Here is a 23,168-nt window from a genome sequence, read left to right on the forward strand (position 1 = left end):
CAGGGTTAGGTGGGATATTGGGAAGGAATCCTTCCCTGGGAGGGTGGGCAGCCCTGGCACAGGTTGCCCAGAGAAGCCGTGGCCACCCCTGGATCCCTGGAAGTGTCCCAGGCCAGGTTGGACAGGGCTTGGAGCAACCTGGGCTGGTGGGAGGTGTCCCTGCCCATGGCAGGGGGTGAGCAAAATGCCCCGATTTAAAAGGAGAAGAGTTTCCTGAGTGAAACGTGAGTTCCCCGCGGCCACTCCGGGAGCTCAGAAACGCTCCCCAGCCCTCGGCAAACAGCCCCTGCGCCGAGCTGCTCCCGAGTTCCCCGGGATAACGAGCTGGATAACGAGCTCCTGCTTTAACGAGCAGCCTCGGGAAGGCTCCGATCGCTGCCGTGTTTATTTTCTGCGGCTCGGGCGGCTCGGGGTCCGTGGCCACCCCTGCCCAGGAGGGCTCCGCGCTGGTGTCACCAGTGCCACCCACTGGGCACACTGGTTCTCCCGGAGCAGCTGCTCCTGCTGATCCCGATGCCGGGCGGGACCCGGAGAGCAAATGTAATACAGCAGTACGGAAATTAGGGAGTCAATTTAGCAGTACGGAAATTAGGGAGTTAATTAATTTAGCAGTACGAAAATTAGGGAGTTAATTTAGCAGTACGAAAATTAGGGAGTGAGTTAATTTAGAAAGCAAGCCCTGAGCAAAAGCACAGAGAAACTTGGCCTCAGGAACAGCGGAGGCAACAATTTGTTATTAAATTATTTATTAAGGTCTCTGGAGCGCACCGGCACGAAAGGACAGAGACACATGTACTCGGGAAAACAGAAGGAACTAAGAGGCTAAAACAAGTGTGTAAAAGGAAAACAAAGGCTGATGAGGAAGGAGGATGAGCCAAAACCCGGGTGTCCTTGCCAAGATACCAGGAACTTCTGCCAGATACACCAGGAAAGGGAGCCGAAGTAGGAAAGTTCACAAAGTTCATGATGATGATGATGGAAAGAGGGCCGGGGGCTCGTGAGGCTGAAGAACAGGAACGACCCTCCCAGATTCTCCCCAGACTGAAGACCACGCCTCTAACTCCGCCTAAACTCCACCTGTTATGAATATTAAAATTGCACTTTGCAATATCATGAATATTCACACTGCATTACGCAATCACTTGCCAAAAATTGTGTAAAAGGTCCAACTGTGGGTTGCTGGATCGAAGCTGTTTCCCGGGGCGACCTGGCTGCTTCCCGGTGCTGTGAATAAAACACCTCCTGCGTGAGGGCTACAAACTTTGTCTCTGAGCCTCGTCGGGGGCACGGAATTGGCGTTGCAGCCGCATTTGGGCGTCCCTGAGGCCCCGGGAGTGTCGGCTGAGGCCGAGCAGCTCCTGGTGCAGTTCTCTACCTTCACCTGCCCCAGGTGCTGCGTCAGAGCCCGCGGCGCCTCCGCTCTCCAGGTGAGCCGCTGCTTCCTTGAGCTGCTTTAAAAAGGTAAAACCAGCAGGGGGAAGATGAACCCAACCCAGAAGTGAGATTATAAGTCAGAATAACGATTTAATAAAACAGCACAGTAAGTACGATTATACAGAGAAACAACAGGTTTGAACCCACCAAACCCAAAGGTATAACCCGGCACCCTGGGGCATGAACGGAGTGGGGTTTGTTGGGCACCCCCTGAGTCCAAAGGAAAGGGAGAGGGGGAAAAACCTGTTGGTGGGAGTGGTGGTCACAGTCTGGTCGAGGGTGGTGGTCGCAGTCCAGTCGAGGGTGGTGGTCTCAGTCTGGTTGAGAGTGGTGGTTGCAGTTTGGTTGAGAGTGGTGGTCACAGTCTGGTCAAGAGTGATGATTGCAGTCCAGTCGAGGGTGGTGGTCACAGTCTGGTTGAGAGCAGTGATCTGCAGTCTGAGAGTGGTGGTGCAGTCTGGTCAAGAGTGGTGGTTGCAGTCCAGTCAAGGGTGGTGGTCTCAGTCTGGTTGAGAGTGGTGGTGCAGTCTGGTCGAGGGTGGTGGTTGCAGTCCAGTCAAGGGTGGTGGTCTCAGTCTGGTTGAGAATGGTGGTCACAGTCTGGTCGAGGGTGGTGGTCGCAGTCCAGTCGAGGGTGGTGGTCACAGTCCAGTCGAGGGTGGTGGTCACAGTCTGGTTGAGAGCAGTGATCTGCAGTCTGTTTGAGAGTGGTGGTCACAGTCTGGTTGAGAGCAGTGATCTGCAGTCTCCCTCTGGATCCCACGAGCGGTAAAAAAAATTCCAAGACTCCAAGATTATCTATCCTCCAGTTCAGGCAGGAATGCTCAGTAGGAGCAGGGAGACCTCCTCCTGTCTCACAGGCCTCTTAACACCCGGTTTGTAGCCTGAGGAGTCAGGGCTGCTCTGGGCAGAGGGTGTAAATGGTCTGTTGACAACAGTTTCTGGGCAATGGCATGGAGGGCTCTGGAATACACAGGTCTGGGTTACACCCAAACAGTGAATCCGAAAAATCGGTCTGAGAAACTGCTCAGAGACTTTTTTTTATCTCTAAGCAGCCAGGTATTTGTTTATCCAGCGTTGGGAGCGAGGCCAGCTCGCGCTGGACGAACTTGCTCGAAGGCTTCACACAGAATCAGCATCTTTATACAATCTTCAGCTGTGATCAAATGCATATTCAGGTGATTACAACATCTATCTATGCACATTAATAACAGGCGGAGTACAGGTGGAGCTCAGGCGGGGCTTGGGGCAGTGCTTCTCCTGGCCCTCAATCCTCAGGGTACTTCCACTCTTCCTCCATGGGTCTGGGGGCTTCAACTCATCTTCCTCAGCCTGACCTTCCTTCTCTTCCATTGTTCTTGACCCGCTCACTGAAGCCTGGAAGAAGCCCTGGCTCCAGGCCTGTTTCTCCTATTCAAATGTCTGCCTGATCCTGTTATATTTCTAATTCATTGCTTCTAGGCTTGTGACATGTTCCTGTACCATTCCCTGAAGCTTTGTTGTTCCTGTACCATTCCCAGGAAGCAGAACAGAAGGAGCGCAGATCGTTTGGGATGTTGGCAGCTTGTTAGCAGCCCCAAATTTCTTGGTTAACTCCTTTGGGCCCGGCCTCCTGCTTCAAAACTTCCCGGGGAGTTCAGGAGCCGCTGGAAAAGCTGGTCCCCGTTCCCAGCCCTCTGTCAGGGTGTCCCAGGAGTCACGGGGTGAGGAGGGTGACTCCTGAGGCTGCACTGTGGGACTGCGGCTGCAGACGGGATTTTAGAGGGAAAGGGAGGACAAAAGGGGGGGAAAACGGGGCCTCCAGGAAAGACTCTCGGAAGCCTCAAAGGAGGGGAAGTGCTGGAAAATCTTTGGTTGCGACAAACAGCGTTTGAGGCTCGTGAGTTCCTTCAGCCTCAACAAACAGGGCTCGGTCCTGGGTTCACCCATCTGATTAATTCGTGTGTGCAAGGGGATATCTGGGCCTGGGGAATAAAGGCTGGGCCTGGGCAGCGCTGATAAGAAGGTGAATCCGAGCCAGACCACGGAGCTGGAGTGGGCTCAGGGAGAAGAAATTGGGGTTTTTTTTTCAGAGGCTCGCGACCGTAAAACGCTAATTTGGGAAAGGGGGGGTTCCCCAAACCACCCCTGGAGGCCACCAAGTGCCCCCCACCCCGAGTGAGCTCTGTCCCCCCAACCCCTGAATGTGAAACTGGGACAAAGTGGTGGATGCAGCAGTTTCTGTAAGGGCCAGACCGGCCCTGAGGAGGGAGGGATGCTCCGAGCAAATGAGAGGAACGAAACTCTTCCCAGGGGAGGGAAAATAAAAGTTCCGAGCCCTGGGACTGAGGATCTGGGAGGTTTTTACATCACCTGAACCGTCGGGAGGGGAAATCCCGGCTGGGGCAGGAAAGGGGGGTGTTCCCTGGGAAGGGGCTGTGGGTGTTCCCTGGGAATGGAAAGGGGGATGTTCCCTGGGAATGGGCTGTGGGTGTTCCCTGGGAATGGGCTGTGGGTGTTCCCTGGGCTGTGGATGTTCCCTGGGAATGGGCTGTGGGTGTTCCTGGGAATGGAAAGGGGGATGTTCCCTGGGAATGGGCTGTGGGTGTTCCCTGGGCTGTGGATGTTCCCTGGGAATGGTCTGTGGGTGTTCCCTGGGAATGGGCTCTGGATGTTCCCTGGGCTGTGGGTGTTCCCTGGACTGTGGATGTTCCTGGGAATGGGCTGTGGGTGTTCCCTGGGAATGGGCTCTGGATGTTCCTGGGAATGGGCTGTGGGTGTTCCTGGGAATGGGCTGTGGGTGTTCCCTAGGAATGGGCTGTGGGTGTTCCTGGGAATGGGCTGTGGGTGTTCCCTAGGAATGGGCTCTGGATGTTCCTGGGAATGGGCTGGGTGTGTTCCTGGGAATGGGCTGAGTGTGTTCCTGGGAATGGGCTGTGGGTGTTCCCTGGGCTGTGGGTGTTCCCTGGGAATGGGCTGTGGGTGTTCCTGGGAATGGGCTGTGGGTGTTCCCTGGGAATGGGCTGTGGGTGTTCCTGGGAATGGGCTGTGGGTGTTCCTGGGAATGGGCTGTGGGTGTTCCCTGGGAATGGGCTGTGGGTGTTCCCTGGGAATGGGCTGTGGGTGTTCCTGGGAATGGGTTGTGGGTGTTCCTGGGAATGGGCTGTGGGTGTTCCTGGGAATGGGCTGTGGGTGTTCCCTGGGAATGGGCTGTGGGTGTTCCCTGGGAATGGGCTGTGGGTGTTCCTGGGAATGGGCTGTGGGTGTTCCCTGGGAATGGGCTGTGGGTGTTCCCTGGGAATGGGCTGTGGGTGTTCCTGGGAATGGGCTGGGGGTGTTCCCTGGGAATGGGCTGGGGGTGTTCCTGGGAATGGGCTCTGGGTGTTCCCTGGGCTGTGGGTGTTCCTGGGAATGGGCTGTGGGTGTTCCCTGGGAATGGAAAGGGGGGTGTTCCCTGGGAATGGGCTGTGGGTGTTCCCTGGGAATGGGCTCTGGGTGTTCCCTGGGCTGTGGGTGTTCCCTGGGAATGGGCTGGGTGTGTTCCTGGGAATGGGCTGTGGGTGTTCCCTGGGAATGGGCTGTGGGTGTTCCTGGGAATGGGCTGTGGGTGTTCCCTGGGAATGGAAAGGGGGGTGTTCCCTGGGAATGGGCTGTGGGTGTTCCCTGGGCTGTGGGTGTTCCTGGGAATGGGATGTGGATGTTCCTGGGAATGGGCTGTGGATATTCCTGGGAATGGGCTGTGGGTGTTCCTGGGAATGGGCTGTGGGTGTTCCCTGGGAATGGAAAGGGGGATGTTCCCTGGGAATGGGCTCTGGGTGTTCCCTGGGCTGTGGGTGTTCCTGGGAATGGGCTGTGGGTGTTCCCTGGGAATGGGCTGTGGGTGTTCCCTGGGAATGGGCTGTGGGTGTTCCCTGGGAATGGGCTCTGGATGTTCCCTGGGAATTGTCTGTGGATGTTCCCTGGGAATTGTCTGTGGATGTCCCGGGACGCCCAAACCCGGCAGACCCCGGGGGGGTGTCACTGAACCCCAAAGTCAAAGCAGGGGGGCAGAACCAAGGCCCCCCCAAACCCGGTGGGAAGAGGGGTTGGAAACTTGGGGGATTTATTTCCGTGACCTGGAGGGTTGGTGACAGGGACCCACGGGGGGGAGGGGGGTGACAGGGACCTGCTGAGGTGACACGTGTGTGCCCGTGTGTCCCCATGTCTGTGTGTCCCTGTGTCCCCATGTCACTGTGTCCCTGTGTTCCCATGTCCCCGTGTCCCCATGTCCCCGTGTCCCTGTGTCCGTGTGTTCCCATTTGTCCCCATGTCCCTGTGTCCCTGTGTCCCCATGTCCCCTTGTCCCTGTGTCCGTGTGTCCCTGTGTTCCCATGTCCCTGTGTCCCCGTGTCCCCATGTCCCCGTGTCCCTGTGTCCGTGTGTCCCTGTGTCCACGTGTTCCCATGTGTCCCTATGTCCCTGTGTCCCTGTGTTCCCCTGTCCCTGTGTCCGTGTGTCCCCATGTCCTTGTGTCCCTGTGTCCATGTGTCCCTGTGTCCATGTGTTCCCATGTGTCCATGTGTCCCTGTGTCCCCGTGTCCATGTGTCCCTGTGTCCACATGTTCCCATGTGTCCGTGTGTCCCTGTGTCCACGTGTTCCCATGTGTCCATGTGTCCCTGTGTCATTGTGTGTTCCTGTGTCCCTGTGTTCCCATGTCCCTGTGTCCGTGTGTCCCCGTGTCCCCTTGTCCGTGTGTCCCTGTGTCCCTGTGTCCCCTGTCCGTGTGTGCCTGTGTTGATGTATCTGTGTGTCCATGTGTGCCCCATGTATGTCCCTGTGTTCCCATGTCCCTGTGTCCATGTGTCCCTGTGTGTCCGTGTGTCCCTGTGTTCCCATGTCCCTCTGTGTCTGTGTGTCCGGGTGTTCCCATGTCTGTGTGTCCCTGTGTTGTTGTATCTGTGTGCCCCACGTGTGTCCCTGTGTCCCTGTGTTCCCATGTCCCCCTGTGTCCATGTGTCTGTGTCTGTGTGTCCCCATGTCCATGTGTCCCTGTGTTCCCATGTCCCCCTGTGTCCCTGTGTCTGTGTCTGTGTGTCCCCATGTCCGTGTGTCCCTGTGTTCCCATGTCCCCCTGTGTCCGTGTGTCCCTGTGTTGATGTATCTGTGTGTCCATGTGTGCCCCATGTATGTCCCTGTGTTCCCATGTCCCCCTGTGTCCTTTTGTCCCCTGTGTCCCCGTGTCTGTGTGTCCCTGTGTCCATGTGTGTCCGTGTGTCCGGGTGTTCCTGTCTCTGTGTGTCCCTGTGTTCCCATGTCCCCCTGTGTCCATGTGTCTCTGTGTCCATGTGTCTGTGTGTCCCTGTGTTCCCATGTCCCCCTGTGTCCGTGTGTCTCTGTGTTCCCATGTGTCCCCGTGTCCCCATGTCCCCGTGTCCCTGTGTCCGTGTGTCCCTGTGTCCGTGTGTCCCTGTGTCCACGTGTTCCCATGTGTCCCTATGTCCCTGTGTCCGTGTGTCCCTGTGTTCCCCTGTCCCTGTGTCCGTGTGTCCCCATGTCCTTGTGTCCCCATGTCCTTGTGTCCCTGTGTCCGTGTGTCCCTGTGTCCTTGTGTTCCCATGTCCCTGTGTCCGTGTGTCCCTGTGTCCGTGTGTTCCCGTGTCCGTGTGTTCCCATGTGTCCATGTGTCCCTGTGTCCCCGTGTCCATGTGTCCCTGTGTCCACATGTTCCCCTGTGTCCCTGTGTCCTTGTGTCCCTGTGTCCCTGTGTTCCCCTGTGTCCCTGTGTCCCTGTGTCCCCATGTCCCTGTGTCCCTGTGTCCCCGTGTCCCTGTGTCTGTGTGTCCCTGTGTCCGTGTGTCCCTGTGTCCCTGTGTCTGTGTGTCCCTGTGTCCGTGTGTCCCTGTGTCCGTGTGTTCCCATGTGTCCATGTGTCTGTGTGTCCCTGTGTCCGTGTGTTCCCATGTGTCCATATGTCCCTGTGTCCCTGTGTCCCCGTGTTCCCATGTGTCCCTGTGTTCCCATGTCCCCTGTGTCCATGTGTCTCTGTGTTCCCATGTGTCCCTGTGTCCTTATGTCCCCGTGTCCCTGTGTCCCTATGTCCGTGTGTCTCTGTGTTCCCATGTGTCCCTGTGTTGATGTATCTGTGTGTCCGTGTGTGCCCCATGTATGTCCCTGTGTTCTCATGTCCCCCTGTGTCCATGTGTCTCTGTGTCCATGTGTGTCCGTGTGTCCCTGTGTTCCCATGTCCCCCTGTGTCCGTGTGTCCAGGTGTTCCCGTGTCTGTGTGTCCCCGTGTTGATGTATCTGTGTGCCCCACGTGTGTCCCTGTGTCCATGTGTTCCCATGTCCCCCTGTGTCCATGTGTCTGTATCTGTGTGTCCCCATGTCCGTGTGTCCCTGTGTTCCCATGTCCCTGTGTCCGTGTGTCCCTGTGTTGATGTGTCTGTGTGTCCCCATGTCCGTGTGTCCCTGTGTTCCCATGTCCCTGTGTCCGTGTGTCCCTGTGTTGATGTATCTGTGTGTCCATGTGTGCCCCATGTATGTCCCTGTGTTCCCATGTCCCCCTGTGTCCTTTTGTCCCCTGTGTCCCTGTGTCTGTGTGTCCCTGTGTCTGTGTGTCCCTGTGTCCATGTGTGTCCGTGTGTCCGGGTGTTCCCGTCTCTGTGTGTCCCTGTGTTCCCATGTCCCCCTGTGTCCGTGTGTCTCTGTGTTCCCATGTGTCCCTGTGTCCCTGTGTCCCTGTGTCCATGTGTCCCTGTGTCCCTGTGTCCCTGTGTCCCTGTGTTCCCATGTCCACTTTTATCCATGTGTCCCTGTGTCCTTGTGTTCCCATGTTCCTGTGTCTGTGTCCCTGTGTCTGTGTGTCCCTGTGTCCCTGTGTGTCCCTGTGTCCGTGTGTCCCCGTGTCCGTGTGTCCCTGTGTCTGTGTGTCCCTGTGTCCATGTGTCCCTGTGTCCCTGTGTCCACATGTTCCCATGTCCCCCTGTGTCCGTGTGTCCGTGTCTGTGTGTCCCCATGTCCATGTGTCCATGTCCGTGTGTCCCTGTGTCCCCGTGTCCCTGTGTCCCCGTGTCCATGTGTCCCTGTGTCCACATGTTCCCATGTGTCCATGTTCCCATGTGTCCGTGTGTCCCTGTGTCCCTGTGTGTCCCTGTGTCCCCATGTTCCCATGTGTCCCTGTGTCCCTGTGTCCGTGTGTCCCTGTGTGTCCCTGTGTCCCCGTGTCCCTGTGTCCCTGTGTCCCAGTGTCCCTGTGTCCCTGTGTCCCAGTGTCCATGTGTCCCTGTGTCCCCATGTTCCCATGTGTCCATGTTCCCATGTGTCCGTGTGTCCCTGTGTCCCTGTGTGTCCCTGTGTCCCCGTGTCCCTGTGTCTGTGTCCCTGTGTCCCTGTGTCCCTGTGTCTCTGTGTCCCAGTGTCCCAGTGTCCCTGTGTCCCCATGTCCCTGTGTCCCTGTGTCCCTGTGTCCCTGTGTCTCTGTGTCCCTGTGTTCCCATGTCCACTTTTGTCCATGTGTTCCCCGTGTCCATGTGTCCCCCTGTCCATTTGTCCCTTTGTCCATATGCCCCTATGTCCACGTGTCTCTGTGTTCCCTTGTCCCCCGTCCATGTCCCTGTGTCCCTGTGTCCTTGTTTCCCCTGTCTGTGTGTCCGTGTGTCCCTGTGTTGATGTATCTGTGTGTCCATGTGTGCCCCATGTATGTCCCTGTGTTCCCATGTCCCCCTGTGTCCGTGTGTCCCTGTGTTCCCGTGTCTGTGTGTCCCTGTGTTGATGTATCTGTGTGCCCCACGTGTGTCCCTGTGTCCACGTGTGTCCATGTGTCTGTGTCTGTGTGTCCCCATGTCTGTGTGCCCATGTCCGTGTGTCCCTGTGTCCCTGTGTCCCTGTGTCCACGTGTGTCCATGTGTCTGTGTCTGTGTGTCCCCATGTCTGTGTGCCCATGTCCGTGTGTCCCTGTCCCTGTGTCCATGTCCATGTGTCCCTGTCTCCCTGTGCCCATGTCCGTGTGTCCCTGTCCCGCTGTGCCCATGTCCATGTGTCCATGTCCATGTGTCCCTGTCCCCCTGTGTCCATGTCCGTGTGTCCCTGTCCCTGTGCCCATGTCCGTGTGTCCATGTCCATGTGTCCATGTCCGTGTGTCCATGTGTCCATGTCCATGTCCGTGTGTCCATGTGTCCATGTCCGTGTGTCCCTGTCTCCCTGTGCCCATGTCCATGTGTCCATGTCCGTGTGTCCCTGTCCCCCTGTGTCCATGTCCATGTGTCCCTGTCCCCCTGTGTCCATGTCCGTGTGTCCCTGTCCCTGTGCCCATGTCCGTGTGTCCATGTCCATGTGTCCATGTCCGTGTGTCCATGTGTCCATGTCCATGTCCGTGTGTCCATGTGTCCATGTCCGTGTGTCCCTGTCTCCCTGTGCCCATGTCCATGTGTCCATGTCCGTGTGTCCCTGTCTCCCTGTGCCCATGTCCGTGTGTCCATGTCCGTGTGTCCATGTCCGTGTGTCCCTGTCTCCCTGTGTCCATGTCCGTGTGTCCATGTCCGTGTGTCCCTGCCCCTGCCCCTGGTGCTCTGCTGGCTCCGGAGGTCCCGGCAGTGCTGGGCTGGGTGGTGACACCGTGTCAGTGTCTGTGTGTCCCCATGTCCGTGTGTCCATGTCCGTGTGTCCCTGTTCCAGGCCGTGCCACCATCCGTGATGTGCAGCTGACCCTGCTGCTCCGGTGGCTCTGGGAGTTCCGGCAGGAGCAGGAGCAGGAGCAGGAGGGGACCTGGTGGCCTTCGACGTCCCCTGTGGGGACCTCACCTGTGACAACTGCTCCTGGGTGGGAGCAAGGGGGGACTGGGGGGACACAGACCCCCCCCCCCCCGGCTCCCCCTCCTGTCGGGGGCCTGCAGAGAGCCAGGAGGTGCCCCCCGAGCCCCTTTTCCCCAGGCTGAGCCCCCCCAGCTCCCTGGGCCCCTCATTTACAGCCTTTGTCTTTTGGAGCAGCCACTCCGAGGCCCGAGCCCCCCTCCCTGGTTTGCAGCCGCTCATCTCCCGCGGGATGGGAGCAGAGAATCAAATCCTGGGGTTGTTTTTCCCCCTTTGCTCCTGCGACTTTCAGCTTTCGCTTTTGGTTTCGCTGAATTATCTCAGCCCCCCACAGCTGGGTGGGAGCAGAGGGGGTTTATCAGGGGGCTCCTGGGAGAAAATCTGGACCCAGGCCCAACCATCCCAGCTATAAAAAAGCCGGAGCAGCCCCGTGTCCCCTCTGCAGGAGCTCAGTGGGGGCCGGGAGCAGCACCCAGACCCCACACCCAGCGCAGGGCACAGGTAACACTTGGGGCCGGGCTCCCGGGGTGACGCCGTGGGGCTGCGGGGACCGGGGCCGGGGTGCTGGGCACGGGGGGCGACGGCCCGTGGGACCGGGGTGGGGGTCGGGGCAGTGCTGGGACGTGGCCGGGGGGCTCCTGGCCGGGGGTGCGGCCGGGGGTGTCCCCCTCTCCCCGGGCTGACCCCGCTCCCCCTCCCCACCTCCCCAGTCCCTCCCAGAGGAAGCGGCCGCGGCCCTGCCTGCGTCCCCACAGTGCCTGGGGGGTCCCTGGAGAGTCTCTGCCCACCATGGAGCTCCTGCTGCTGGTGCTGCTGGCCGTGCCCTCGGCCACTGGCATCAAGGAGCTGTCCCTGGACGTGGCCCCCGACGCCTTCGACGACCAGTACTGGGGCTGCCGGGACGAGATGCTGAAGGCGCTGCCGAAGCTGAACCGCTCCGAGTTCGCCACCAACGGGGTTTACGCCAGAGCCTGGGCCGAGGCCGCTGCCGGCTGGGGGAGATCCCGGGGGTCCCTCCTGCGGCAGGACCAGGGCATCGCCCTCCGGGCGTTCGCGCAGCGCACGGAGCTCTACGAGCAGCTCAACAGGGCGGTGCCCAGGGCCGGGAGCTCCCCCCGGGAATATCTGGAGAGATTTGACTTCAAGGTGCTGCATTTCCTGCTGACCACGGCCCTGGAGGACCTGCACGATGCCCCGAGCCACCCCCGCTGCCTCCACGTGTTCCGGGGTGTGGACTGTGTCCACTTCACTGCCCAGCCCGGGGACGTCGTCCGCTTCGGCCACTTCGCCTCCTCCTCCCTCAACCAAACTGTGGCCGAGGGGTTGGGCACCGACACCCTCTTGGAGCTGGACACCTGCCACGGCGCCAGGATCCGGGAATTCTCCGACCACCCCGAGCGGGAGGAAGTCCTCATCCCGCCCTTCGAGACCTTCAGCGTCACCAGTGTCACCCGGCGAGGGGACAAACCCCACATCCTGCTCCGCTCCCTCGGCGTGCACAGCAAACACAACTGTGTCTACGCCTCAGGTGACAGCCCCGGGCTGGGGACACTCGTGGTGGGCTGTGGGGACAGGGTGGGGGTGGCACCGGCTCTGCTGGGAGAGGGGTGATGGTGGTGGGGCAGGGGATGGGGGTGGGGGGGCTTTGGGCATCACACAGCTCCAGCTGCTCCCCTGGGATGGGATGGGATGGGATGGGATGGGATGGGATGGGATGGGATGGGATGGGATGGGATGGGATGGATGGGATGGGATGGGATGGGATGGGATGGGATGGGATGGGATGGGATGGGATGGATGGGATGGGATGGGATGGGATGGGATGGGATGGGATGGATGGGATGGGATGGGATGGGATGGGATGGGATGGGATGGGATGGGATGGGATGGGATGGGATGGGATGGGATGGGATGGATGGGATGGGATGGGATGGGATGGGATGGGATGGGATGGGATGGGATAGGATGGGATGGGATGGGATGGGATGGGATGGGATGGGATGGATGGGATGGGATGGGATGGGATGGGATGGGATGGGATGGGATGGGATGGGGTGGGATAGGATGGGATGGGATGGGATGGGATGGGATGGGATGGGATGGGATGGATGGGAATGGGGAGGGATGGATGGGATGGGATGGGATGGGATGGATGGGAGGGGATGGGATGGGATGGGATGGGATGGGATGGGATGGGATGGGATGGGATGGGATGGGATGGGATGGGATGGGATGGAGAGAACAGGGATGGGATGGGATGGGATGGACTGGGCTGGGCTGACACAACACAACATGTCAGGGCAGGACTTGCTGCAGGACAACCGGGTCTGGTGGGAAACCCTCCAACTGCCCCAACCTGCCCTTGGATCCTCCGGATCCCCCCTGACTCCCCCTGAGCCCCCTGACAGCTCCCCCTGACCCCCTTTCTCCTGCCCCCCCAGTCAGCAGCAGTGGCCAAAGGGACCCCCCACACCTCGGGGGGCTCCTCCTGGCAATGCTGGCCCTGGCAGTGGCCATCGGCACCCCCTGAGCCACGAGGACACCGCTGTCACCTCTGCCACCGTGCCCGGCCCAGCCGAGGGCTCAGGAACGGAGCCACCGGTGTCACCAGGACGGCAGGACGGGCCGGGGGGCACGGGGACCCCCCGCTGCAGGGGGACACTGGACAAGCCCAGGGGACGCCCTCCCTGAGCCATGGCTGGGGGGTTGGGGGCAGCTGAGGGGGGCACGGGGGGGATTTGCTTCTCTTTGGGGCTTTTTTTCTCCCTTCCAGTATTTTAACTTTGCTTTACAATTATTAAAGTGGCTTTGGCACAACCCCCGAGTTTCCTTCTTCCTTTAACCCACCCGATCCTGCTCTGGCAACTTGGGCAAGGGCCTGGAGTGACAGGACGGGGGGAATGGCTTCCCCCTGCCAGAGGACAGGGTTAGGTGGGATATTGGGAAGGAATCCTTCCCTGGGAGGGTTGGTAGGGCCTGGCACAGGTTGCCCAGAGCAGCTGTGGCTGCTCCTGGATCCCTGGAAGTGTCCCAGGCCAGGTTGGACGGGGCTTGGAGCCACCCGGGCTGGTGGGAGGTGTCCCTGCCCGTGGCAGGGCTGGGCCCGGCGGTGCTTTCCTGTCGCTCCCCCCCGGCCGTTCCCGGTCCCCCCGGTGCCGGGATGGGGCGGACGCTCCGCAGCGGGATCGGCCCGCGCTGTGCCCGGGCTGCCACCTGGGAACTGCCCCGGGGGAGGCGTCGCTTTTTCCCGGGACAATTCCCCTCCCGCAACTCCGCGGGAGCTGCGGGGATGTGCGGGTTACAGGGGGAAAATGCCCTGATCGGAAAGGAAAAGAGTTTCCTCAGTGAAACGTGAGTTTTCCCAGAAATAAAAGTGCGGCGGTGCCTCCCTCCCTCCCCCGCGGCCACTCCGGGAGCTCAGAAACGCTCCTCAGCCCTCGACAAACAGCCCCTGTGCCGAGCTGCTCTCGAGTTCCCCGGGAACTCGTGCTGGATAACGACTCCTGCTTTAACAAACAGCCTCGGGAAGTGACTTTTGCTGCCTGAAAAACAACAACGTTTTCGTTATTTAGCTTTGAAAGAAAGTTCCTGCCCTGAACTGTGGCCGGGATGGAAAATGACAACAATAAAGTCCTGTCTCTTGTGAGCCTGTAAACAGCCATCCCGAGGGAGACCCTTGGAGCTCTCCTGGACCTCAGTGCCCAGCATCTGCCTCAGAGTGGGGCCCCTCAGAGCCGGTGAACTCTCCCGTTTGCTGCACTGGGAGGGCCAAGGCAGGAGCCTGGGCTGATCCCCTGCTCAGAATCACAGAATATGCTGAGCTGGGAGGGACCCACAGGGAGCATCGAGCCCAACCCTTGGCCCTGCACTGGACCCTCCCCGAGGGTCACACCACGTGCCTGAGAGATCGTCCAAACGCCTCTTGAGCGGTGACAGGCTTGTGCTGTGACCACCGCCCTGGGGAGCCCGCTCGCCTTCTCCAGCTCGCTCTCCCCTGTCCCATCACCCACTCCGGGGGACTGAGACAGAAAAGGGGAATTTTTGGTCCTTTTCCTCACGCCCTCCGTCTCCAGGCAGCAGCTCCCTGGCCATCGGCTGTGTCCCATCACCCACACCCGGGGACTGAGAAAGAAAAGGGGAATTTTTGGTCCTTTTCCTCACAGCCTCCGTCTCCAGGCAGCAGCTCCCCGGCCATCGGCTGTGTCCCATCACCCGCACCCGGGGACTGAGACAGAAAAGGGGAATTTTTGGTCCTTTTCCTCACGCCCTCCGTCTCCAGGCAGCAGCTCCCTGGCCATCGGCTGTGTCCCATCACCTGCACCGGGGGACTGAGACAGAAGAGGGGAATTTTTGGTCCTTTTCCTCACGCCCTCCGTCTCCAGGCAGCAGCTCCCTGGCCATCGGCTGCCCCGCCTCCCATCGCTCCCGCTGCCGAGCGGCCCCGGCCGAGAGGGAGAACCCGGGGAACACCCGCTGATCTCCCCGGCACGGAAAACTCCTTCGGGCCCCAGAGGAGCGAGGGAGGGCGGCGGGGCCGAGCGGCCGCTCCCGCTGGGCCGCCCCCCCGGCAGACGAGGCTCCGGGTGCCTTCCCCGAGGTGCTTCCATTCGTTCCCGTCCGTCTTCTCCCCTTCCGTGCCCGGCCCGGGCCGTGCCGAGGGAGCAGCCGCCGGCACGGCCGCCTCACAGCGCCCTCGAGACTCAGCCCTTCGCCCCGGGGGAAGGTGCAAAGGCACCGACGGGAGTCCTGCCCTGAGCTCAGGGGGATTCTTCACGGGTAGAAACCTGTACACGCCTTGTACATGCACTGTACGTACACCTACATACCTTGTACATACACGGTACACACACCTCTACATACACCTGTACATACACTGCACACACACCTGCACACACCTGCACACACACCTGTACATACAGCTCTATAGACACTGCACACACACCTGCACACACACTGTACACACACCTGCACACACACCTGTACATACACTGCAGACACACCTGTACATACAGCTCTATAGACACTGCACACACACCTGCACACACACCTGTACATACACCTGTACATACACCTGTACATACAGCTCTATAGACACTGCACACACACCTGCACACACACCTGCACACACACCTGTACACACACCTGTACATACACCTGTACATACAGCTCTATAGACACTGCACACACCCCCTGTACATACACCTGCACACACACCTGTACACACACCTGTACATACACTGCACACACACCTGTACATACACCTGTACATACAGCTCTATAGACACTGCACACACCCCCTGTACATACACCTGCACACACACCTGCACACACCCCTGTACATACACTGCACACACACCTGTACATACACCTGTACATGCACTGTACATACACCTACACACCTTGTACATACATGGTACACACACCTGTACATACACTGTGCATACACCTGTACATACACTGTACATACACCTACATACCTTGTACATACATGGTACACACACCTGTACATACACCTGTACATGCACTGTACATACACCTACATACCTTGTACATACACCATACACACACCTGTACATACACTGCACACACACCTGCACACACACCTGTACATACACTGCACACACACCTGTACATACACTGCACACACACCTGCACACACACCTGTACATACACTGCACACACACCTGTACATACACTGCACACACACCTGCACACACACCTGTACACACACTGCACACACACCTGTACATACACTGCACACACACCTGTACACACACCTGCACACCCCCTGTCCATTCCCTGTCCCATCTCCCCAGCTCTCTGTGCTCACACCCGTGGATTCGGTGCCCCAGCAAAGGTCCCAGGGACGCTGCTCTCGGGTTCTCGAGCCGTTTGGACCAACAACAAAGTCGGGTCGGGTCCATTTTGGGTTCAGATCGATTGATTTCAGGTTTTCTTTTGCTTTTTCTGTGTGTGCTTTGACCGCCCCGTGAGCAGCAGAGTGACCTCGGCCCAGGAACTCGGTCCCAGGTTCCCTCCCACCCTGACCCCGCTCTCGCCGGGGCGGCCCCGGGGGTGACGGAGCTGCTCGGGGGGTTCCTCACCTCAGGAACCGGAGCAGCAACCCCAGGGGAGCCTCAGAGCCACCGGGGCCGGGAGGGGGAAGGAAACGGGTGGGTTGTGCCAAAGTCACTTGAATGATTGGAGAGAAAAGTAAAAATATTGGAAAGGGAGGAAAAAATCCCCAAAAGAGAAGCAAATCCCCCCTGTGCCCCCCTCAGCTGCCCCCCAACCCCCCAGCCATGGCTCAGGGAGGGCGTCCCCTGGGCTTGTCCAGTGTCCCCCTGCAGCGGGGGGTCCCCGTGCCCCCCGGCCCGTCCTGCCGTCCTGGTGACACCGGTGGCTCCGTTCCTGAGCCCTCGGCTGGGCCGGGCACGGTGGCAGAGGTGGCAGAGGTGGCAGAGGTGGCAGAGGTGGCAGAGGTGACAGTGGTGTCCTCGTGGTTCAGGGGGTACCAGCAGCCACTGCCAGGGCTTTCAGGGGGAGCCCCCTGAGGTTTGGGGGTCCCTGGGGATGCTCCTGCCTGGGGGATCAGGAGAAGTTCAGGGGGAGCTGGGGAGGGGGAAGGTGGGCACCAGGGTGGGCAGGGCTTTCCAGGGGTGTCAGAAGGATCCGAGGGAAGGCTGGGGCAGTCTGGAGGGGTCCTGCTGGGCCCAGCTGTCCCACACTGTGGCACACTGTGCCATGTGGTGTCGTGTCGTCCTATTCCACCCCACTGCCCATCCCATCCCATCCCATCCTATTCCACCCCATCCCATCCCACCCCATCCCATCCCATCCCATCCCACCCCATCCCATTCCACCCCATCCCATCCCATCCCATCCCATCCCATCCCATCCCATCCCATCCCATCCCATCCCATCCCATCCCAGGGGAGCAGCTGGAGCTGTGTGATGCCCAAAGCCCCACCACCCCCATCCCCTGCCCCACCACCATCACCCCTCTCCCAGCAGAGCCGGTGCCACCCCGGCCCTGTCCCCACACCCGACCTCAGGTGTCCCCAGTCCAGGGTTGTCACCTGAGCACAAGGCACAGTTGTGTTTGCTGTGCACTCCGAGGGAGCGGAGCTGGATGTGGGGTTTGTCCCCTCGCCGGGTGACACTGGTGACATTAAAGGTCTCGAAGGGCGGGATGAGGACTTCCTCCTCGTTAGGGTAGTTGGAGAAGTCCCGGATCCTGGCGCCGTGGCAGGTGTGCACCTCGAACGTTGTGTCGGTGCCGAACCTCTCGATCACCCCTTTGTTCAGGGAGGCAGAGGTGAACTGGCCAAAGCGGACGATGTCTCCGGGCTGGGCAGTGAAGCGGATCCCTGGGACCCCCCGGGACACGTGGAGGCAGCGGGGGTGGGTCTGGGCATCCCGCAGGTCATCCAGGGCCTCGGTCAGCAGGAAATGCAGCACCCTGAAGGGGAAGTCACGCAGGTAAATGCGGCGGGAGCGCCCGGCCACGCGCCCGGCGGCGTTGAACTGACGGGGCAGCTCCCACTGCAGCGTGTGAGCCAGGAGGGTGATGCCCCGGTCCTGCTGCTGCAGAGACCCCAGGGATTTGTTCCAGCTGGCAGCAGCACTCACCCAACCTCTGGCGAAGACGCTGTTGAGGGTGAGCTCGGGGCGGTTGAGCACCGGCAGCACCTTCAGCATTTTGTCACTGCAGCCCCGGTACTGGTCATCAAAGGAGTTGGGAGCCATGTCCAGTGCCAGCTCCTTGATGCCAGTGGCCGAGGGCACGGCCAGCAGCACCAGCAGCAGGAGCTCCATGGTGGGCAGAGACTCTCCAGGGACCCCCCAGGCACTGTGGGGACGCAGGCAGGGCCGCGGCCGCTTCCTCTGGGAGGGACTGGGGAGGTGGGGAGGGGGAGCGGGGTCAGCCCGGGGAGAGGGGGACACCCCCGGCCACACCCCCGGCCAGGAGCCCCCCGGCCACGTCCCAGCACTGCCCCGACCCCCACCCCGGTCCCACGGGCCGTCGCCCCCCGTGCCCAGCACCCCGGCCCCGGTCCCCGCAGCCCCACGGCGTCACCCCGGGAGCCCGGCCCCAAGTGTTACCTGTGCCCTGCGCTGGGTGTGGGGTCTGGGTGCTGCTCCCGGCCCCCACTGAGCTCCTGCAGAGGGGACACGGGGCTGCTCCGGCTTTTTATGGCTGGGATGGTTTGGCCTGGGTCCAGACCCTCCTCCTGGTGCACCCAGAGCAGCCTTTGCCCTCTCTGACTCCCAGGGGTGGCAATTTCCTCGTAAACCCCCTCTGCTCCCACCCAGCTGTGGCGGGCTGAGGTAATTCAGCGAAAGCAAAACCAAAAGCTGAAAGCAAAACCAAAAGCTGAAAGTCGCACGAGCAAAGGGGGAAAAACAACCCCAAGATTTGATTCTCTCCTCCCATCCCACAGGAGATGTGCGGCCACGTCCCTCCAGTGGGGCTCCAGCCCGTGGAGGGGCTGCTCCAAAAGATAAAGGATGTAAATGAGGGGCCCAGGGAGCTGGGGGGGCTCAGCCTGGGGAAAAGGGGCTCGGGGGGCACCTCCTGGCTCTCTGCAGGCCCCCGACAGGAGGGGGAGCCGGGGGGGTTCTGTGTCCCCCACCCACGTCCCCCTTTGCCCCCACCCCGGGAGCAGTTGTTGAAGTCCCCGCAGAGGAAAAGGTCCCGTTCTTCCCCGAGCATTTTGGGGACGTTTTCCCTAAATCCCAGAGCCTCCTCCAACGGGAGGCACCGCGCAGGGCTGCTCCCGAAACCCCAGGGATGCCAAAGACATGGAATCAGGGCACCAGAGCTGCCATGGACACAGCATCCCAACATCCCAACACTCGGGCATCCTCGCATCCCTGCATCCCGAAATCCCTGCATCCCACCACCCCTGCATCCCAGTATCCGGGCATCCTTGCATCCCTCCATCCCATCACCTCTGCATCCCAACATCTGTGCATCCCATCATCCCAAAATCCCTGCATCCCATCATCCCTTCATTCTGACATCCCAAAATCCCTGCATCCCATTATCCCCAAATCCCTGCATCCCAACATCCCAAAATCCCTGCATCCCATCATCCCTTCATTCTGACATCCCAAAATCCCTGTATCCCAACATCCCAAAATCCCTGCATCCCACCACCCCTGCATCCCATTATCTCAACATCCCTGCATCCCATCATCCCTTCATTCTGGCATCCCAAAATCCCTGCATCCCACCACCCCTGCATCCCATCATCCCAAAATCCCTGCATCCCAAAATCCCTGCATCCCATCATCCCAAAATCACTGCATCCCATCATCCCAAAATCCCTGCATCCCATCATCCCAAAATCCCCGCATCCCACCACCCCTGCATCCCATCATCTCAGCATCCCCGCATTCCAACATCCCTTCATTCTGGCATCCCAAAATCCCTGCATCCCATCATCCCTTCATTCTGGCATCCCAAAATCCCTGCATCCCATTATCCCCAAATCCCCACATCCCAACATCCCTTCATTCTGACACCCCAAAATCCTTGCATCCCATCCTCTCAAAATCCCTGCATCCCAACATCCCAAAATCCCTGCATCCCACCACCCCTGCATCCCATCATCCCAAAATCCCTGCATCCCATCATCCCTTCATCCTGGCATCCCCAAATCCCTGCATCCCATCATCCCAAAATCCCTGCATCCCATCATCCCTTCATTCTGGCATCCCAAAATCCCTGCATCCCATCCTCTCAAAATCCCTGCATCCCAACATCCCCAAATCCCCGCATCCCATCATCCCTTCATTCTGACATCCCCAAATCCCTGCATCCCAACATCCCTTCATTCTGGCATCCCCAAATCCCTGCATCCCATCATCCCCAAATCCCTGCATCCCATCCTCCCTCCAGCCTGGCTTCCCCTCATCCCAGTTCTGCTCCTGGTTGAGTGATTCCAGCCCCGGGTGATTCCCCCCCCACTGCTGCAGGAACCCCCAGGCTGCAGGCTCAGCTCCCAACTCCTGCTCCCAGGGCTCCAGGTCCACCCCAAATCCCTATGGATCAGGGTTCCAGGCCCATCCCACATCCCTCTGGATCGGGGCTCCAGGTCCATCCCACATCCCTCTGGATTAGGGTTCCAGGCCCACCCCAAATCCCTCTGGATCGGGGTTCCAGGTCCATCCCACATCCCTCTGGATCAGGGCTCCAGGTCCATCCCAAATCCCTCTGGATCGGGGTTCCAGGCCCATCCCACATCGCTATGGATCGGGGCTCCAGGTCCATCCCACATCCCTCTGGATCGGGGCTCCAGGTCCATCCCACATCCCTATGGATTGGGGCTCCAGGCCCACCCCACATCCCTATGGATCGGAGCTCCAGGTCCATCCCACATCCCTCTGGATCAGGGCTCCAGGCCCATCCCACATCCCTCTGGATCAGGGCTCCAGGCCCATCCCACATCCCTCTGGATCGGGGCTCCAGGTCCATCCCACATCCCTCTGGATCAGGGTTCCAGGTCCATCCCACATCCCTCTGGATCGGGGCTCCAGGTCCATCCCACATCCCTCTGGATCAGGGCTCCAGGCCCATCCCACATCCCTCTGGATCGGGGCTCCAGGTCCATCCCACATCCCTCTGGATCGGGGCTCCAGGTCCATCCCACAGTCCCTCCGGATCAGGGTTCCCTCGGGATCAGGGCTCCCTGTGGATCAGGATCAGGGCTCCCTGTGGATCGGGATCAGGGCTCCCTCTGGATTGGGATCAGGGCTCCCTGTGGATCAGGGTTCCCTGTGGATCAGGGTTCCCTGTGGATCAGGGCTCCCTCTGGATCAGGGCTCTCTGGCTCAGGGCTCCCTGTGGATTGGGATCAGGGCTCCCTGTGGATCGGGATCAGGGTTCCCTGTGGATCAGGGCTCTCTCTGGATCAGGGTTCCCTCTGGATTGGGATCAGGGTTCCCTCTGGATTGGGATCAGGGTTCCCTGTGGATCAGGGTTCCCTCTGGATTGGGATCAGGGTTCCCTGTGGATCAGGGTTCCCTGTGGATCAGGGCTCCCTCTGGATTGGGATCAGGGCTCCCTGTGATTGGGATCAGGGCTCTCTCTGGATCAGGGTTCCCTCTGGATTGGGATCAGGGCTCCCTGTGGATTGGGATCAGGGCTCTCTCTGGATCAGGGTTCCCTCTGGATTGGGATCAGGGTTCCCTGTGGATCAGGGTTCCCTGTGGATCAGGACTCCCTCTGGATTGGGATCAGGGCTCCCTGTGGATTGGGATCAGGGCTCTCTCTGGATCAGGGTTCCCTGTGGATCAGGGCTCCCTCTGGATCAGGGTTCCCTCTGGATCGGGATCAGGGCTCTCTCTGGCTCAGGGTTCCCTGTGGATTGGGATCAGGGCTCCCTGTGGATCAGTATCAGGGCTCTCTCTGGATCAGGGTTCCCTCTGGATTGGGATCAGGGCTCCCTCTGGATCAGGGTTCCCTCTGGATTGGGATCAGGGCTCCCTGTGGATCAGGGTTCCCTCCAAGCCCCCCCAGCCCGTCCCTCAGCCCCCCCGGGTGGGACCCTCCTGAGACCCTCCCCGGCTCCATCCCAAGCCCTCGAGGCCCATCCTGGAGGGAAAGGGGCTGGAGGGGGCTGGAGGGGGCACAGGGCGGGCAGGGCACCGGCCAGGGGGGGTCAGTGTCCAGGGCCAGCCCGGGGCCACACTGGGGCCAGCCCAGGCTGAGGAGGTGCCAGACTGGTGCCAGCCCAGTGCCACACTGGTGCCACACTGGTGCCATACTGGTGCCAGCCCAGGCTGAGGAGGTGCCATCCCAGTGCCAACACTGGTGCCAGCCCAGGTTGAGGAGGTGCCAGCCCAGTGCCACACTGGTGCCAGTCCAGGCTGAGGAGGTGCCAGCCCAGTGCCATCCCAGTGCCAGACTGGTGCCAGACTGGTGCCATCCCGGTGCCACACTGGTGCCATCCCAGGCTGAGGAGGTGCCATCCCGGTGCCAGCCCAGTGCCACACTGGTGCCAGACTGGTGCCATCCCAGGCTGAGGAGGTGCCAGCCCAGTGCCATCCCAGTGCCACACTGGTGCCATCCCAGGCTGAGGAGGTGCCAGCCCAGTGCCATCCCAGTGCCACACTGGTGCCATCCCAGGCTGAGGAGGTGCCATCCCGGTGCCAGCCCCGTCACAGACACACACACAGGTGACACCGACTTCGTTTGAGCTTTTATCCCAAGGCCCCGGAGCCCAGATCCCCCCAGATCCCCCCGATCCCCTCGGATCCCACCCTGGAATGTCCTTTGCACACGGCTACAAAAATCCCGGGAAGCGGAGGGGGCGGGGCCAGTCCTGGAGCTGATCCCTGGAGCTGATCCCTGGAGCTGATCCCTGGAGCTGATTCCTCAGAGTTGATTCCTCAGAGCTGATCCCTGGAGCTGATCCCTGGAGCTGATCCCTGGGAGCTGATTCCTCAGAGCTGATCCCTGGAGCTGATTCCTCAGAGCTGATCCCTGGAGCTGATCCCTGGAGCTGATCCCTGGGAGCTGATCCCTGGAGCTGATCCCTGGGAGCTGATTCCTCAGAGCTGATCCCTGGAGCTGATCCCTGGAGCTGATCCCTGGGAGCTGATCCCTGGAGCTGATCCCTGGGAGCTGATTCCTCAGAGCTGATTCCTGGAGCTGATCCCTGGGAGCTGATCCCTTGGAGCTGACCCCTCAGAGCTGATCCCTGGGAGCTGATCCCTGGAGCTGATCCCTGGGAGCTGACCCCTCAGAGCTGATCCCTGGGAGCTGATCCCTGGGAGCTGAGTGGGGCCAATTCCCTGGAGCGGAGCCGGGTCAGTTCCTTGGAGCGGAGCTTGGTCAAGCTGGGAAGCAGAGCTGGGCTGAGCCCTGGGGTCAGAGTTGGGCTGGGACCCAGATCCAAGCTCAGCCGAGCCCTGGGATTGGTCAGGATGGTCCCTGGGATCAGAGTTGGGCCAGTCC

General features: G+C 60.2%; 2 protein-coding genes across 3 annotated transcripts; one reads left to right on the top strand and one right to left on the bottom strand.

The window, feature by feature from the left end:
* Positions 1-10,618: 10,618 nt before the first annotated feature.
* Positions 10,619-12,898, top strand: LOC116797920 (erythroblast NAD(P)(+)--arginine ADP-ribosyltransferase-like). Of its 2 annotated transcripts, none has more exons than XM_032709891.1 (3): positions 10,619-10,651; positions 10,909-11,732; positions 12,642-12,898. In XM_032709891.1, the coding sequence occupies exons 2-3, from the start codon at positions 10,991-10,993 to the stop codon at positions 12,890-12,892; spliced, it is 993 nt and encodes a 330-aa protein (XP_032565782.1). In that variant the 5' UTR covers positions 10,619-10,651; positions 10,909-10,990; the 3' UTR covers positions 12,893-12,898. The 2 variants fall into 2 exon arrangements, with proteins under 2 accessions (XP_032565782.1, XP_032565772.1); XM_032709881.1 differs by having other exon boundaries at positions 10,625-10,702; positions 10,912-11,732.
* A 3,839-nt stretch (positions 12,899-16,737) lies between these two features.
* LOC116797994 (erythroblast NAD(P)(+)--arginine ADP-ribosyltransferase-like) lies at positions 16,738-18,406 on the bottom strand. Its single transcript, XM_032710047.1, has 3 exons — positions 18,308-18,406; positions 17,281-18,098; positions 16,738-16,784 (listed from the first exon to the last, which is right to left on the bottom strand). Exons 2-3 carry the CDS (start codon positions 18,017-18,019, stop codon positions 16,738-16,740), a joined length of 786 nt encoding a protein of 261 aa, XP_032565938.1. The 5' UTR covers positions 18,020-18,098; positions 18,308-18,406.
* Between the last annotated feature and the right edge of the window lie 4,762 nt (positions 18,407-23,168).

The sequence above is a fragment of the Chiroxiphia lanceolata genome, chromosome 1, assembly GCF_009829145.1.
Source record: "Chiroxiphia lanceolata isolate bChiLan1 chromosome 1, bChiLan1.pri, whole genome shotgun sequence".
Lineage (NCBI taxonomy): Eukaryota > Metazoa > Chordata > Aves > Passeriformes > Pipridae > Chiroxiphia > Chiroxiphia lanceolata.

Excerpts from the sequence above, each read along its gene's own strand:
- LOC116797920 (XM_032709891.1), top strand. The coding sequence starts at position 10,991 with ATGGAGCTCCTGCTGCTGGTGCTGCTGGCCGTGCCCTCGGCCACTGGC. Across the intron at positions 11,733-12,641 it reads CTGTGTCTACGCCTCAGGTG|GTCAGCAGCAGTGGCCAAAG; the intron begins ACAGCCCCGGGC and ends CCTGCCCCCCCA.
- LOC116797994 (XM_032710047.1), bottom strand. The coding sequence starts at position 18,019 with ATGGAGCTCCTGCTGCTGGTGCTGCTGGCCGTGCCCTCGGCCACTGGC. Across the intron at positions 16,785-17,280 it reads CAACTGTGCCTTGTGCTCAG|GCAGGAGCATCCCCAGGGAC; the intron begins GTGACAACCCTG and ends CTGATCCCCCAG.